This window comes from Pristiophorus japonicus, chromosome 15, assembly GCF_044704955.1.
Source record: "Pristiophorus japonicus isolate sPriJap1 chromosome 15, sPriJap1.hap1, whole genome shotgun sequence".
In the NCBI taxonomy this organism is placed as follows: domain Eukaryota; kingdom Metazoa; phylum Chordata; class Chondrichthyes; family Pristiophoridae; genus Pristiophorus; species Pristiophorus japonicus.
Window position 1 is genome coordinate 4,133,271 of NC_091991.1, and position 15,680 is coordinate 4,148,950.

A 15,680-nucleotide genomic window follows, 5' to 3' on the forward strand; every position below is an offset into this window, starting at 1 on the left:
GTCAAAACAAAATTCACAAACCAAACATTTGTGAAGCCACCCGATCACGGTAGAGGAGAAACTACAGTCCGCATCCACTTCACTGACAGTGCTAATAAAAGACGGCACTTTAGAAAAACCCTAGGCTAGCCATGTACAGATATACCTATTTCATCAAAGGAGGTGAGTCAAATGTTAACGAGCAGTGCTTCTGTAGCCCTACAAAGGCTGTTTACAACCATTTCAAAACATATTTTCGCCCTAATTTTTTATTTAAACAAATCGGCAAGTGTCAAAATACTGTTTTGAGGAATAAGTAAAAGGCGACAGAGACAATTGGCAGTTTTCGTTTCCCCATACAGAAATGTTTCTATATATAGATCGATACAAAATATATTTTGGTCTGGATTTGGTACATTGCTGGAAACATTTGAGCAAATGTGACTTTTTTTTTTGAAAGACACACACACACACAGCCTGTGCGAGAGCTACAGACCCTCTCCTTAACATTTGGGAGAGACAACTGACCCCAGAATGGGTCCCAGAGCATTTCTTTCTTTCTCCCCACCAGCCCCCACTTCCCTTCCCCTCCCCTCCCCTCCAAACCAGTGCAGCCTGTGGTCGGGCACTAGCTGGACACTGTCATCATGCTGTAGGCTTTGGAAGGGCTGGTCCTGCCGATCAGCAGCTCGTCCTTGCAGCTGGTGCGGCCGCCGTCCGCCATGGGCAGGGGCGTGCTGGGGCCCAGGTGGTGGCGGTGGTGGAGGAGGTGCTGGTGGCCGTGGGGGTGCGCCTCGTACAGGACGCAGATCGAGCCATCCTCGCCGATCCGGTATGACACCTCGTAGGGGTCGACCCAGAGGGTGAGTTCGCTCGGCAGCAGCTGGTAAACCTGCCGGTTGCTCAGTCCGATGCGGTTCGCCGCCTTCCAGATGATGGGGTCCATTTTGTGGTTGATCCGGATGCACCGGTAGCCAGAGCCCTTGCATGGTTTCTCGGGGAACCAGTGGTGCTTATAGTGCTCTGTTGGAAAAGGCAAAAAAAAGGAAGACACCATCTTTAAAACGGAGAAAGGCACGGCATGCAGGAAGTGAGTAACATTGTCTTTTGTTGTTGCTGTGTGGGTGCAGCTACCCCGGTGTCAATTAGTTAAAATATCCCAGTATTTGCATCCTAAAAGGAGGTTTTACATTCAGTGTGATGCTCAAAGTTTGGGGGGGGGGGTTTATAAAAAAATAGGAGATATATTTAAAAAGTTGCATCTATTTAGTACTTTAGGTCACCGTCCGTGGGCACTGCAACATTGCCCTAGGACCGGGGGCACGAGCTCCCAGACAAACGTCCACATTCCCTTCCCCCCCCCCCCCGGGGCAAACGTCTGCATCCTCCCCCCGGGGAAAACGTTGCCACTCTCTCTCCTCCCTCCCCCGCAGGGAAAATGTTCCCATTCCCTCCCCCCACCCCCACGGGGCAAACATCCCCAGCCCTCCCCTCCCTCAGCCTGCGCCCTCCTCCCAGCCCCTCACTCACCTGCCCCCGGACTCCCCCCCCCCCCCCTCTACCCTGGCCCTCCCCTCACTCACCTGGGGCCCGGACTCCCTTCACTCACTCCCCCCCCCCCCTCGCCCAGACTTCCCTCCCCGGATTCCCCCCTCACTCACTCTCCCCCTACCCCCAGACTCCGCTCACCCCTCTCCCCCCCCGGGCCCAGACCCCCCCTCACCCCCCGGCCTCCCCTCACCCCCCTCCCTCCCCTCACTCACTCACTCACTCCCCCCCCCGGGCCCAGACCCCCCTCACCCCCCGGCCTCCCCCCCGGGCCCAGACCCCCCTCACCCCCCGGCCTCCCCTCACTCCCCCTCCCGGGCCCAGACCCCCCTCACCCCCCGGCCTCCCCTCACTCACTCACCCGCCAGCAGGTCCTGCAGCGACTGGCAGAATGTCTGCAGCTGCCGCTCGTCCACCAGCGCCTTGGTGCGGAGCAGTTTGCCGATAAAGCCCACGGCCGCCGAGATCTCGGGCTTCATGTCGGCCCAGGGGCCCAGGCCGTGCATCGGGGCCGCGGTCCCCTCACACTGTCACTGTACACACTGCCCCGCGGGACGGCGCGGCGCGGCGCGGGAGCCTCCTGCTGTTATACTCGGGGCTGCTGTGGGAACATGTGGGGCGGGCGGGCGGGAATATAACCCGGTGAGCTGTCAGCGGGCGGTGCGGGCGGCACGGGGCGGGGCGGCACGGGGCGGTGCGGGCGGGCGCTCCGGCGGGCGGCACGGGGCGGGGCGGGAGCTGCTGCCGCGGGAACGCCACCGTCAAACGGGAAGCGCTGCTGCCCCGGAGCCCGCCTTATATAGGGTCGGCCCAGGGGCAGGAAGTGACGCGGGGCCCGCCACAACACGGGGGCGGGGCCCGGCGCGAGGGGGTGAACGAGGGCGTTGACGTCACCGCCGCGCGGGGGGGGGGGGGAATGGGATGGGGTGACGTAATGTTCAGGAGTCCGGGACCCTGGCAGGGGAAGGGGGTCACGTGGTGCGGGGCCGGCCCTGGCGGTCACGTGGTGCGGCAGTGTTGCAGTGTGACTGGGATGTTCTCAGGTCTCACACAATGCACCAGCTTTAATGCACAAACAAAACCCTCAGAATCTAAACTAGGGTACAGACAGGAGCCAAGCGACCAAAGGGCACACATACATTAATCACTAAAGGTTGCCATGCAAATATATTTAAGGCAGAGAAAGAGATTTTTTGAGTGATAAGGGAGTAAAGAGTTATGGGCAGCGGGCTGGGAAGTGCAGCGAGTCCATGATCGGATCATCATCACAGGCAGTCCCTCGGAATCGAGGAAGACTTGCTTCCACTCTAAAAATGAGTCCTTCGGTGGCTGAACAGTCCAATACAAGAGCCACAGTCCCTGTCACAGGTGGGACAGACAGTGGTTGAGGGAAGGGGTGGGTGGGGAGTCTGGTTTGCCGCACGCTCCTTCCGCTGCCTGCGCTTGTTTTCTGCATGCTCTCGGCGACGAGACTCGAGGTGCTCAGCGCCCTCCCAGATGCACTTCCTCCACTTAGGGCGGTCTTTGGCCAGGGATTCCCAGGTGTCGGTGGGGATGTTGCACTTTATCAGGGAGGCTTTGAGGGTGTCCCTGTAACGTTTCCTCTGCCCACCTGGGGCTCGCTTGCCATGAAGAAGTTCTGAGTAGAGCACTGGCTTTGGGAGTCTCGTGTCTGGCACGAGCTGATCGAGTGTGGTCAGTGCTTCAATGCTGGGGAGGACACTGATGTTTGGTGTGTCTGTCCTCCCAGGGGATTTGCAGGATCTTGCGGAGACATCGTTGGTGGTATTTCTCCAGCGACTTGAGGTGTCTGCTGTACATGGTCCGTGTCTCTGAGCCATACAGGAGGGCGGGTATTACTACAGCCCTGTAGACCATGAACTTGGTGGAAGATTTGAGGGCCTGATCTTCAAACACTCTTTTCCTCAGGAGACCAAAGGGATCTAAGGGCACACATACATAAATCACTAAAGGTTGCCATGCAAATATATTTAAGGTGGAGATAGACAGGTTTTTGAGCAATAATGGAGTAAAGGGTTATGGGGAGCGGGCAGGGAAGTGGAGCTGAGCCCATGACCAGATCAGCCATGATCTTATTGAATGGTGGAGCAGGCTCAAGGGGCCAAATGGCCGACTCCTGCTCCTATTTCTTATGTCCTTAAATGCAAACAAAGCACTCAGGTTCATTTCTGGATAGAATTGAAAAGTCATCATCATCATAGACAATCCCTTGAACGAGGATGACTTGCTTCCACCTGAGTTCACAGATGATTCAATGAAGGCCCCGATGTTCCAGTCCTGAACTCCAATTGAAGGGGTGGAAGATGCCTGTGATGATTGTTGCACATCAGACAATTGAAAAGCAGGGAAGTTTTGTTAAACCTGTCTCGATCCTTGGTTTGACCACACTTGGGGTACCGTGTTGTAAAAAGGAGTCACTGGAGTAGTTGCAAAAAAGGTTTAAGAACATAAGAACGTAAAAAATAGGAGCAGGAGTCGGCCATTTGGCCCCTCGAGCCTGTTCCACCATTCACTAAGATCATGGCTGAGCTGATCATGGACTCAGCTCCACTTCCCCGCCCGCTCCCCTTAACCCTTTACTCCTTAATTGCTCAAAAATTTACAAGCATGACTTCTCTCGACCCCTCCACAGTCTCTAAATTGTCCGTCTGCTTGTTTGATGAGCAGACATTTTCTCCAATTAAATATTGGGGAGACTGAGCCATTGTTTTTGGTCCCCGCCACGAACTCCATTCCCCAGCCACAGACCCCGTCCCTCTCCATTACATCAGTCTGAGGCTGAACCACACTGTTCGCAACCTTGGTGTCATATTTGGCTCTGAAATGAGCTTTACGACATAATTAAGACCACCTATTTCCACCTCTGTAACATCGCCCATCTCCGCCTCTGCCTCAGCTCATCTGCTGCTGAAACCCTCATCTATACCTTTATTACCTCTAGACTTGACTATTCCAACGCACTCCTGACCGGCCTCCCACATTCTACACTACGTAAACTTGAGGTCATCCAAAACTCGGCAGTCCGTGTCCTAACTCACACCGAGTCCCGCTCACCCATCGCCCCCTGTGCTCGCTGCCCCGTGTCCTAACTCACACCGAGTCCCGCTCACCCATCACCCCCTGTGCTCACTGCCCCGTGTCCTAACTCACACCGAGTCCCGCTCACCCATCATCCCCTGTGCTCGCTGCCCCGTGTCCTAACTCACACCGAGTCCCGCTCACCCATCACCCCCTGTGCTCACTGCCCCGTGTCCTAACTCACACCGAGTCCCGCTCACCCATCATCCCCTGTGCTCACTGCCCCGTGTCCTAACTCACACCGAGTCCCGCTCACCCATCACCCCCTGTGCTCACTGCCCCGTGTCCTAACTCGCACCGAGTCCCGCTCACCCATCGCCCCCTGTGCTCACTGCCCCCGTGTCCTAACTCGCACCGAGTCCCGCTCACCCATCACCCCCTGTGCTCACTGCCCCCGTGTCCTAACTCGCACCGAGTCCCACTCACCCATCACCCCCTGTGCTCACTGCCCCGTGTCCTAACTCGCACCGAGTCCCGCTCACCCATCACCCCCTGTGCTCACTGCCCCCGTGTCCTAACTCGCACCGAGTCCCGCTCACCCATCACCCCCTGTGCTCACTGCCCCCGTGTCCTAACTCGCACCGAGTTCCACTCACCCATCACCCCCTGTGCTCACTGCCCCGTGTCCTAACTCAAACCGAGTCCCGCTCACCCATCACCCCCTGTGCTCACTGCCCCGTGTCCTAACTCGCACCCAGTCCCACTCACCCATCACCCCCTGTGCACACTGCCCTGTGTCCTAACTCGCACCGAGTCCCGCTCACCCATCACCCCCTGTGCACACTGCCCTGTGTCCTAACTCGCACCCAGTCCCACTCACCCATCACCCCCTGCCGTAATTTCTCCTTATGTGGCTCGGTGTCAAATATTTTTGTCTTATAGTACTCCTGTGAAGCACCTTGGGATGTTTTACTATGTTAAAGGTGCTATATAAATACAAGTTGTTGTTGTTGTAAGGGTCATTTCTGGGGGACAGAATTGAAAAGCAGGGAAGTTACTTTAAATCTGTCTCGATCCTTGGTTTGACCACACTTGGGGTACTGTGCACAGTTCTGGTCTCCATATTATAAAAAGGATATAGAGATACCGGAGAAGGGCCAAAAAGAATTTACAAGTATGATACCAGAACTGAGAGGTTATACATAAAGAAAGAAAGACTTGCATTTATATCGAGCCTTTCATAAGAAATAGGAGCAGGAATCGGCCATACGGCCCCTCGAGCCTGCTCCGCCAATCAATAAGATCATGGCTGATCTGATCATGGACTCAGCTCCACTTCCCCGCCCGCTCCCCATAACCCTTTACTCGCTTATTGCTCAAAAATCTGACTATCTCCACCTTAACTATATTCAATGACCCAGCCTCCACAGCTCTCTGGGGCAGAACATTCCACAGATTTTCAGCCCTCTGAGAGAAAAATTCTTCCTCATCTCAGTCTTAAATGGACGGCCCCTTATTCTGAGACTATGGCCCCTAGTTTTGGTTCCCCAGTGAGTGGAAACAGCCTCTCTGCATCCACCTTGTCAAGCCCCCTCGTTATCTTATATGTTTCAATAAGATCACCTCTCATTCCTCTGAACTCCAATGAGTAGAGGCCCAACCTACTGAACCTTTTCTCATAAGTTAACCTCCTCATCTCCGGAATCAATCTAGTGAACCTTCTCTCAACTGCCTCCAATGCAAGTATATCCTTCCTTAAATACGGAGACCAAAACTGTACCCAGTATTCACGGCCACCGAACATCCCAAAGTGCTTTACAGCCAATGAATTACTTTTGAAATGTAGTCACTGTCGCAATATAGAAAAGATTGAAATGGCTGGGGCACTTTTCTCCAGAAAGGAGAAGGCTGTGACATGATAAAGAAGTTTAAGATTATGAAGGGGTTTGATTGAGTAGGCATAGAGACGATGTTTCCACTTGTGGGAGAGACCAGAACTAGGGACCATCAATATAAAACAGTCACCAAGAAATCCAATGGGGAATTCAGGAGAAACTTCTTTACCCGGAGAGCGGTGAGAATGTGGAACTCGCTACCACAGGGAGGGGTTGAGGCGAATAGTATCGATGCATTTAAGGGGAAGCTGGATAAACACATGAGGGAGAAAGGGAATAGAGGGATATGGTGATGGGGTGAGATGGAGAGGGGTGGGAGGGGGCTGGTGTGGAGCATAAACCCCGGCACGGAGCGATGGGCCGAATGGCCTGTTTCTGTGCTGTAAACTTCTGCGTAATATTCAGGACATTCTGAATCAAGCCCCAGATTAGCAGTCTACCTCATGTTAGTCCTTAACCTCAAGTATATTCATTTTATTTATTTTTAACGCAGTAGTTCTGCAATGATCTGCTTAAATTGCTAGGTCTTTCGCTATTTTTACTTGTAACATGACAGTTCGTGGGCAGTTCATGCTACAGTATTTTAGAATTATTTTTGGCTTTCTTTAATAGTTACACGAGCAACCCATTTGCCTCGTTCTCCAAAGTGACCGTTAGGGACCTGCTAGGTTCATTCTTACTGTGCGTTTAAAGCAAGGAGCGTTATAAAAAATAATAATTTCACTGATACTGGTAATTGGAGGAAATATATTTTGGTGATTATATCTTTGACAGAGCGCCAAGCGGCCACCATGGGACTGGAGCAGAATGTAAAGCATGACTTTAAATAAAAGAAAGACGTGAAGACCGAAATTCAGCACCTCACACCGCCCACTGCCGCCGACAGTCCTCGAGAAGTTCCGCCCAGTGCCACTTTCCATTTGGGCGGGAGCAGGCGGGAGGGAAGTGCCCGCCGACGTCAGCGGACGGCCGAATGGCGTGACTGAGCGCCCGCCCGCCGAGCTCCCAGATTCCTGCGGGCGGGAGTCGGCGCCAGAACGGTGAGTCTGAAGATCCTGAAAAAAAAGGTAAGTGAACATTTTTTTTTGAATTTCCACAGCGACGTATCCGGATGGGGTATTCCCCTGAAGGTCGTCCAATAGTTTTTTTTATTTTTTTACTGATGATTTTATTTTCAGGTCTTCGACCCTCCGTGGGGCCCGACTCCATCCTCGGCAAGCGCCTCTGCCGCCGAGAATGAGAGCTCCCGCCCGGTGCCGCCCAGATTGGCGGCTTACGTCGCAGGTTTGCCGTCCGCCGACCTTCGAGGGACCTCGGCGATGGAAACCCCACTCATTGTACCGTCTGGTCGGCGGCCATTGGCGGCACTTTGGGCAGCACTTGGGCGGACGGAGGCCTTGATTAAAATCGGCCCCTTGCATTTATATAGCGCCTTTCACGGCCACCGGATCAAAGCGCTTTACAGCCACTGAAGTACTTTTGGAGTGTAGCCGCTGTTGTAATGTGGGAAAACACAGCAGCCAATTTGCGCACAGCAAGCTCCCACAAACAGCAATGTGATAATGACCCAGATAATCTGTTTTAGTGATGTTGATGGAGAGATAAGTATTGGCCCCAGAACACCCAGGATAACTCTTTGATATAGTGCCGTGGGATCTTTTACGTTCACCTGAGAGAGCAGACGGGGCCTCGGTTTAACGTCTCATCTGAAAGACGGCACCTCCGACAGTGCAGCACTCCCTCAGCACTGCACTGGGAGTGTTAGCCTGGATTTTTTTTGTGCTGAGCCCACAACCTTCTGACTCAAGAGGCAAGTGTGCTCCCACTGAGCCACAGCTGACACTAGGTCAAAATAATATTCCTCTAGTCCCAAGGGGCCTTAGTTGACTAAGTTATAATTCGGACCAGAAGGCTCTATCTTATGTTCCTGGTCGGTACTAAGTTAACCTGTTTCGACGTTACACAGAGAGTTGTTAGGATCTGGAATGCGCTGCCTGACAGGGTGGTGGAGGCAGACTCAATCGTGGCTTTCAAAAGGGAATTGGATAAGTATCTGAAGGAAAAACATTTGCAGGGCTATGGGGAAAGGGCGGGGGGAGTGGGACTGGCTGAGGTGCTCTTGCAGAGAGCCGGCACGGGCTCAATGGGCCGAATGGCCTCCTTCTGTGCTGTACCCATTCTGTGATTCTAATCTATGAGCCAGATTGGCTCTCTCATCTCTATCCAGTCATTCCCCAATGGAATCTGTTCATTGATGTCGTTTAAGCACAGTAGCTTGTTAATTTGAAGGAGGTGCACCTATTTTTCAGGCACATGATGGCCGCCTAAGCTTTCAGTATGTTGGGTGGCACACACTCATATCCTGCACCAGGACTACGCTGCCCACCATATTGGTAAAGGCAGAAAAAGAGAGGTTCCGAGCTCGTGCCTGAAATAGGCGTTCGCCCTTTGCGCCTGTAAATAGGGGTTAATGCCTGTCTGAGGCCCTCTTTGCAAAATTGGGCTGCCCTGAATGCAGCCAGTGTCAGTCAGCTGTGGTCAGAAAAAAACGTTCTGCATGCGGCCTAACCAGCGGTTATTAAAGGCTTCGTTGCAGGCCTCAACCAACAAGCTAAGTGTTTTTTACGTATACCTGCCAGAATGTGGAACCGGGAGATACAGGTGTGATCCTCTCAGGTACACTGCAGTGCGGCAGTCCACTGGTGACCTCCACTCAGCCCTCTTCCACCAACCCCCTGTTCCCATCGCTTCCCCTCTCCTCCCGATCACTTCCCATCCTCTCCCAATCGCTTCCCCTCTGCTCCCGATCACTTCCCATCCTCTCCCAATCGCTTCCCCTCCTCTCCCGATCACTTCCCCTCCTTTCTCCTAATCTGAGGAAGGACGTTCTTGCTATTGAAGGAGTGCAGCGAAGATTCACCAGACTGATTCCCGGGATGGCAGGACTGACATATGAGGAGAGACTGGATCGACTGGGCTTGTATTCACTGAAGCTTAGAAGGATGAGAGGGGATCTCATGGAAACATATAAAATTCTGAAGGGACTGGACAGGTTAGATGCAGGAAGAATGTTCCCGATGTTGGGGAAGTCCAGAACCAGTCTAAGGATAAAGGGTAAGCCATTTAGGACTGAGATGAGGAGAAACTTCTTCACTCAGAGATTTGTTAACCTGTGGCATTCCCTACCCCAGAGAGTTGTTGATGTCATTTCATTGGATATATTGAAGAGGGAGTTAGATGTGGCCCTTACGGCTAAAGGGATCAAAGGGTATGGAGAGAAAGCAGGAAAGGGGTACTGAGGTGAATGATCAGCCATGATCTTATTGAATGGGGGTGCAGGCTAGAAGGGCCGAATGGCCTACTCCTGTACCTATTTTCTATGTTTCTATGTTTCTATGTTTCCCGATCACATACCCTCCTCTCCCAATCACTTCCCCTCCTCTCCCAATCATCCCCTCCCTCACAATCACTTCCCATCCTCTCCCGATCACTTCCCCTCCTCTCCCGGTCAGCGAGCACAGGGGGTGATGGGTTAGCGGGACTTGGTGTGAGTTAGGATACAGGTAGCCGAGTTTTGGATCACCTCTAGTTTACGTAGGGTAGAATGTGGGAGGCCAGCGAGGAGTGCATTGGAATAACATAAGACCATAAGAAATAGGAGCAGGAGTAGGCCATACAGCTTCTCGAGCCTGCTCCGCCATTTAGTACAATCATGGCTGATCCGATCATGGACTCAGCTCCACTTCCCCGCTCGCTCCCCATAACCCCTTATACTCTTATCATTTAAGAAACTGTCTATTTCTGTCTTAAATTTATTCAATGTCCCAGCTTCCACAGCTCTCTGAGGCAGCGATTTCCACAGATTTACAATCATCTGAGAGAAGAAATTTCTCCTCATCTCTGTTTTAAATTGGCGGCCCCTTATTCGAAGATCATGCCCTCTTGTTCCAGTCTCCCCCATCAGTGGAAACATCCTCTCTGCATCCACCTTGTCAAGCCCCCTCATAATCTTATACGTTTCGATAAGATCACCTCTCATTCTTCTGAATTCCAATGAGTAGAGGCCCAACCTGCTCAATCTTTCCTCATAAGTCAACCCCCTCATCTCCGGAATCAACCGAGTGAACCTTCTCTGAACTGCCTCCAAAGCAAGTATATCCTTTCGTAAATATGGAAACCAAAACTGCACGCAGTATTCCAGGTGCGGCCTCACCAATACCTTGTATAGCTGTAACAAGTCTAGTCAAGTCTAGAGGTAACAAAGGCGTGGATGAGGACATCAAGCTGAGGGCAGACTCAGGCTGGGTTCTGATGTTCTTCATTCTTCAATAACCCCCCCCCCCAAAACAACACGCTGCCTGGGATGACAGATGTGGAAAGGAACTGTACACTGGCGAGATTCAGAGCTGTCAGGAAGGTCAAGGCTGAGAGAAAATCGACCAAAAAAAAAAGGTCTCACAAATGGTTAGATCAACCTCAGTGATGGAATCTCAATGTGATTTGTGGGGACAGACATTTTGTGCAAAATAACATCGAAAGAACAATTTGGCTGCAGCAAAATTGCGTGTAGATACCGAGGTACAATATAATGTGGACCACCTCCTCTGCCCCTATTTTCACAAGGCTGCTGTTGATAATTCTGCCATTCCCATTTACAGCCCAACTAGACCCATCAAAACCTACCCACAACCCTTTTCTATTTTATTTGTTCTCTGTTTCCCGCGGCAGCTGGGAATTAGTTCACCATTCACACCCTATCTAGACTTATCTTTTGTTTCCTAACGCCTGCCATTACCATCTCAATTTGGCCCATCATCCCCTTTTGTCTCTCTAATCTCTCCTGCCTTCCACCCTATCACAGACCTTCCCTTTTCTTCTTTCCTCCCTCCCCCCTTTCCCGTCTCTGTACTTGTTTAAAAACCTGTTACATCTCGAACTTTTTCCAGTTCTGACGAAAGGTCACTGACCTGAAGCTGAGCCCCTGTCTGCTCTCTCAGGTGGATGTAAAAGATCCCATGGCACTATTTCTCTCTGTCCACAGATGCTGCCTGACCTGCCGAGTATTATCAGCATTTTCTGTTCTTATTTCAGATTTCCAGCATCCGCAATATTTTGCTATATAATGTTGCTCAGGTTTGATATTCTGTGCATTTTACAAATCCAATAACATCGTAAGAATTGGGAGCAGGGCCATACTACCTCAACTCCACTTCCCTGCACTGTCCCCATATCCCTATCGATCTCTGTCTTGAATATACTCAGCGACTCAGCATCCACAGCCCTCTGGGGCAGAGAATTCCAAAGATTCACCACCCTCTGAGTGAAGAAATTTCTCCTCATTTCCGTCCTAAATGGCCGACCCCTTATCCTGAGACTATGTCCCCTAGTTTTAGTTTCCCCTATGAGTGGAAATATCCTCTCTGCATCCACCTTGTTGAGCCCCCTCATTATCTTATATGTTTCAATATCATCACCTCTCATTCTTCTGAACTCCAATGTGTATAGGTCCAACCTACTCAACCTATCCTCATAAGTCAACCCCCTCATCTCCGGAATCAACCTAGTGAACCTTGTACATCCCTGTGTGGCGTAAGAATAAAAAAGGGAAGCTGGCTCAACCGTGGCTAACAAGGGAAATTAGGGAAAGTGTTAAATCCAAGGAAGAGGCATATAAGTTGGCCAGAAAAAGCAGGGAGAAATTTAGAATTCAGCAGAGGAGGACTAAGAGTTTAATTAGGAGCGGGAAAATAGAGTATGAGAGGAAGCTTGCAGGGAACATAAAAACTGACTGCAAAAGCTTTTATAGGTATGTGAAGAGAAAAAGATTAGTGAAGACTAATGGAGGTCCCTTGCAGTCAGAATCAGGTGAATTCATAATGGGAAACAAGGAAATGGCAGACAAATTGAACAAATACTTTGATTCTTCTTCCCTAATCCTAACCCTAACCTAAGGAAGACACGAATAACCTCCCGAAAATACTAGGGGAGCAAGGGTCTAGCGAGAAGGGGGAACTGAGGGAAATCCTTATCAGTCAGGAAATGGTGTTAGGGAAATTGAAGGAACTGAAGGCTGATAAATCCCCAGGGCCTGATAGTCTGCATCCCAGAGTACTTAAGGAAGTGGCCCTAGAAATAGTGGATGCATTGGTGATCATTTTCTAACATCCCATGGACTCTGGATCAGTTCCTATGGATTGGAGGGTAGCTAATGTAACCCCACTTTTAAAAAAAGGAGGAGAGAGAAAACAGGGAATTATAGATTGGGTTAGCCTGACATCGGTGGTGGGGAAAATGCTAGAATCAATTACTAAAGATGTAATAGCATCGCATCTGGAAAGCAGTGACGGAATCGGACCAAGTCAGCATGGATTTATGAAGGGGAAATCATGCTTGACAAATCTTCTATAGTTTTTTGAGGATGTAACTAGTAAGTGGACAAGGAAGAACCAGTGGATGTGGTGTATTTAGACTTTCAAAAGGCTTTTGACAAGGTCCCACACAAGAGATTGGTGTGCAAAATTAAGGCACATGGTATTGGGGGTAATGTATTGACATGGATAGAGAACTGGTTGGCAGACAGGAAGCAAAGAGTGGGAATAAACGGGTCCTTTTCAGAATGGCAGGCAGTGACTAGTGGGGTGCCGCAGGGTTCAGTGCTGGGACCCCAGCTACTTACAATATACATCAATGATTTAGACAAAGGAATTAAATGTAATATCTCCAAGTTTGCAGATGACACTAAGCTGGGTGGCGGTGTGAGCTGTGAGGAGGATGCTAAGAGGCTGCAGGGGGACTTGGACAGGTTAGGTGAGTGGGCAAATGCATGGCAGATGCAGTATAATGTAGATAAATGTGAGGTTATCCACTTCGGTGGCAAAAACAGAGAGACAGACTATTATCTGAATGGTGACAGATTAGGAAAAGGGGAGGCGCAACGAGATTTGGATGTCATGGTACATCAGTCATTGAAGGTTGGCATGCAGGTACCGCAGGCAGTAAAGAAAGCAAATGGCATGTTGGCCTTCATAGCGAGGGGATTTGAGTACAGGGGCAGGGAGGTGTTGCTACAGTTGTACAGGGCCTTGGTGAGGCCACACCTGGAGTATTGTGTACAGTTTTGGTCTCCTAATCTGAGGAAGGACATTCTTGCTATTGAGGGAGTGCAGCGAAGGTTCACCAGACTGATTCTCGGGATGGCAGGACTGACATATGAGGAGAGACTGGATCAACTAGGCTTATATTCACTGGAGTCTAGAAGGATGAGAGGGGATCTCATAGAAACTTATAAAATTCTGACGGGACTGGACAGGTTAGATGCAGGAAGAATGTTCCCGATGTTGGGGAAGTCCAGAACCAGGGGTCACAGTCTAAGGATAAGGGGTAAGCCATTTAGGACCGAGATGAGGAGAAATTTCTTCACTCAGAGAATTATGAACCTGTGGAATTCTCTACCACAGAAAGTTGTTGAGGCCAGTTTGTTAAATATATTCAAAAGAGAGTTAGATATGGCCCTTACGGCTAAAGGGATCAAGAGGTATGGAGAGAAAGCAGGAAAGGGGTACTGAAGTTGCATGATCAGCCATGATCATATTGAATGGCAGTGCAGGCTCGAAGGGCCGAATGGCCTACTCCTGCACCTATTTTCTATGTTTCTATGTTTCTCTGAACAGCCTCCAATGCAAGTATATCCTTCCTTAAATACGGAGACCAAAACTGTTACACTACACTCCATCCCCTCTTCCAAGTCATCTATGTATATTGTAAACAGTTGTGGTCCCAGCACCGATCCCTGTGACACACCACTAACCACCGATTTCCAACCCGAAAAGGACCCATTTATCCCGACTCTCTGCTTTCTGTTAGCCAGCCAATTCTCTATCCATGCTAATACATTTCCTCTGACTCCGCAGTAACCTTCTGCAGTAACCTTTTGTGTGGCACCTTATCGAATGCCTTTTGGAAATCTAAATACACCACATCCATCGGTACACCTCTATCCACCATGCTCGTTATATCCTCAAAGAATTCCAGTAAATTAGTTAAACATGATTACCCCTTCATGAATCCATGTTGCGTCTGCTTGATTGCACTATTCCTATCTAGATGTCCCGCTATTTCTTCCTTAATGATAGCTTCAATCATTTTCCCCACTACAGATGTTAAACTAACCGGCCTATAGTTACCTGCCTTTTGTCTGCCCCCTTTTTTAAACAGAGGCGTTACATTAGCTGCTTTCCAATCCGCTGGTACCTCCCCAGAGTCCAGAGAATTTTGGTAGATTATAACGAATGCATCTGCTATAACTTCCGCCATCTCTTTTAATACCCTGGGATGCATTTCATCAGGACCAGGGGACTTGTCTACCTTGAGTCCCATTAGCCTGTCCAGCACTACCCACCTAGTGATAGTGATTGTCTCAAGGTCCTCCCTTCCCACATTCCCGTGACCAGCAATTTTTGGCATGGTTTTTGTGTCTTCCACTGTGAAGACCGAAGCAAAATAATTGTTTAAGGTCTCAGCCATTTCCACATTTCCCATTATTAAATCCCCCTTCTCATCTTCTAAGGGACCAACATTTACTTTAGTCACTCTTTTCCGTTTTATATATCGGTAAAAGCTTTTACTATCTGTTTTTATGTTTTGCGCAAGTTTACTTTCGTAATCTATCTTTCCTTTCTTTATTGCTTTCTTAGTCATTCTTTGCTGTCATTTAAACTTTTCCCAATCTTCTAGTTTCCCACTAACCTTGGCCACCTTATACGCATTGGTTTTTAATTCTCCTTTATTTCATTATCGACCTCCCATGGTGTGGCTGAAGAGCAGGCTGGGACCTGGAGTGCAGCTTCTAATGATTAACCCTAGCCCGCTGCTGCCTAAATAGTCTTGACTCTATGATAGCACTCTCACCTCTGTCTCTGAAGGTCATGGGTTCAAACCTCTCCCCGCCCCCCCCACTTCCAGCAGGTCTACTGCCCATCTCCAAACCCACACCAAGTCTCGTTCAAGCATCACCCTGTGCGCACTGACCTACATAGATTCCCAATCCCGCAAAACACCTTAATTTTACAATTCTCTTCCTTGTGTTCAAATCTCACCATGGGCTCGCCCCTCCCTATCTCTGTAACCTCCTACAACCAGATGAGGTTTTTATGCTCCTCTTGCACATCCCTGATTTCCATTACTCCACAATTAGGCGGCCGAGCCTTCAGCTGCCTGGGT

General features: G+C 50.1%; 1 protein-coding gene across 1 annotated transcript; it reads right to left on the reverse strand.

Moving 5' to 3' along the window:
• Nucleotides 1–544: 544 nt before the first annotated feature.
• On the reverse strand, nucleotides 545–2,229 carry LOC139281373 (protein BTG1-like). Its single transcript, XM_070901526.1, has 2 exons — nucleotides 1,889–2,229; nucleotides 545–1,002 (listed from the first exon to the last, which is right to left on the reverse strand). Exons 1-2 carry the CDS (start codon nucleotides 2,031–2,033, stop codon nucleotides 608–610), a joined length of 540 nt encoding a protein of 179 aa, XP_070757627.1. The 5' UTR covers nucleotides 2,034–2,229; the 3' UTR covers nucleotides 545–607.
• Nucleotides 2,230–15,680: the final 13,451 nt, after the last annotated feature.

Excerpts from the sequence above, each read along its gene's own strand:
- LOC139281373 (XM_070901526.1), bottom strand. The coding sequence starts at position 2,033 with ATGCACGGCCTGGGCCCCTGGGCCGACATGAAGCCCGAGATCTCGGCG. Across the intron at positions 1,003-1,888 it reads GCTGCAGGACCTGCTGGCGG|AGCACTATAAGCACCACTGG; the intron begins GTGAGTGAGTGA and ends CTTTTCCAACAG.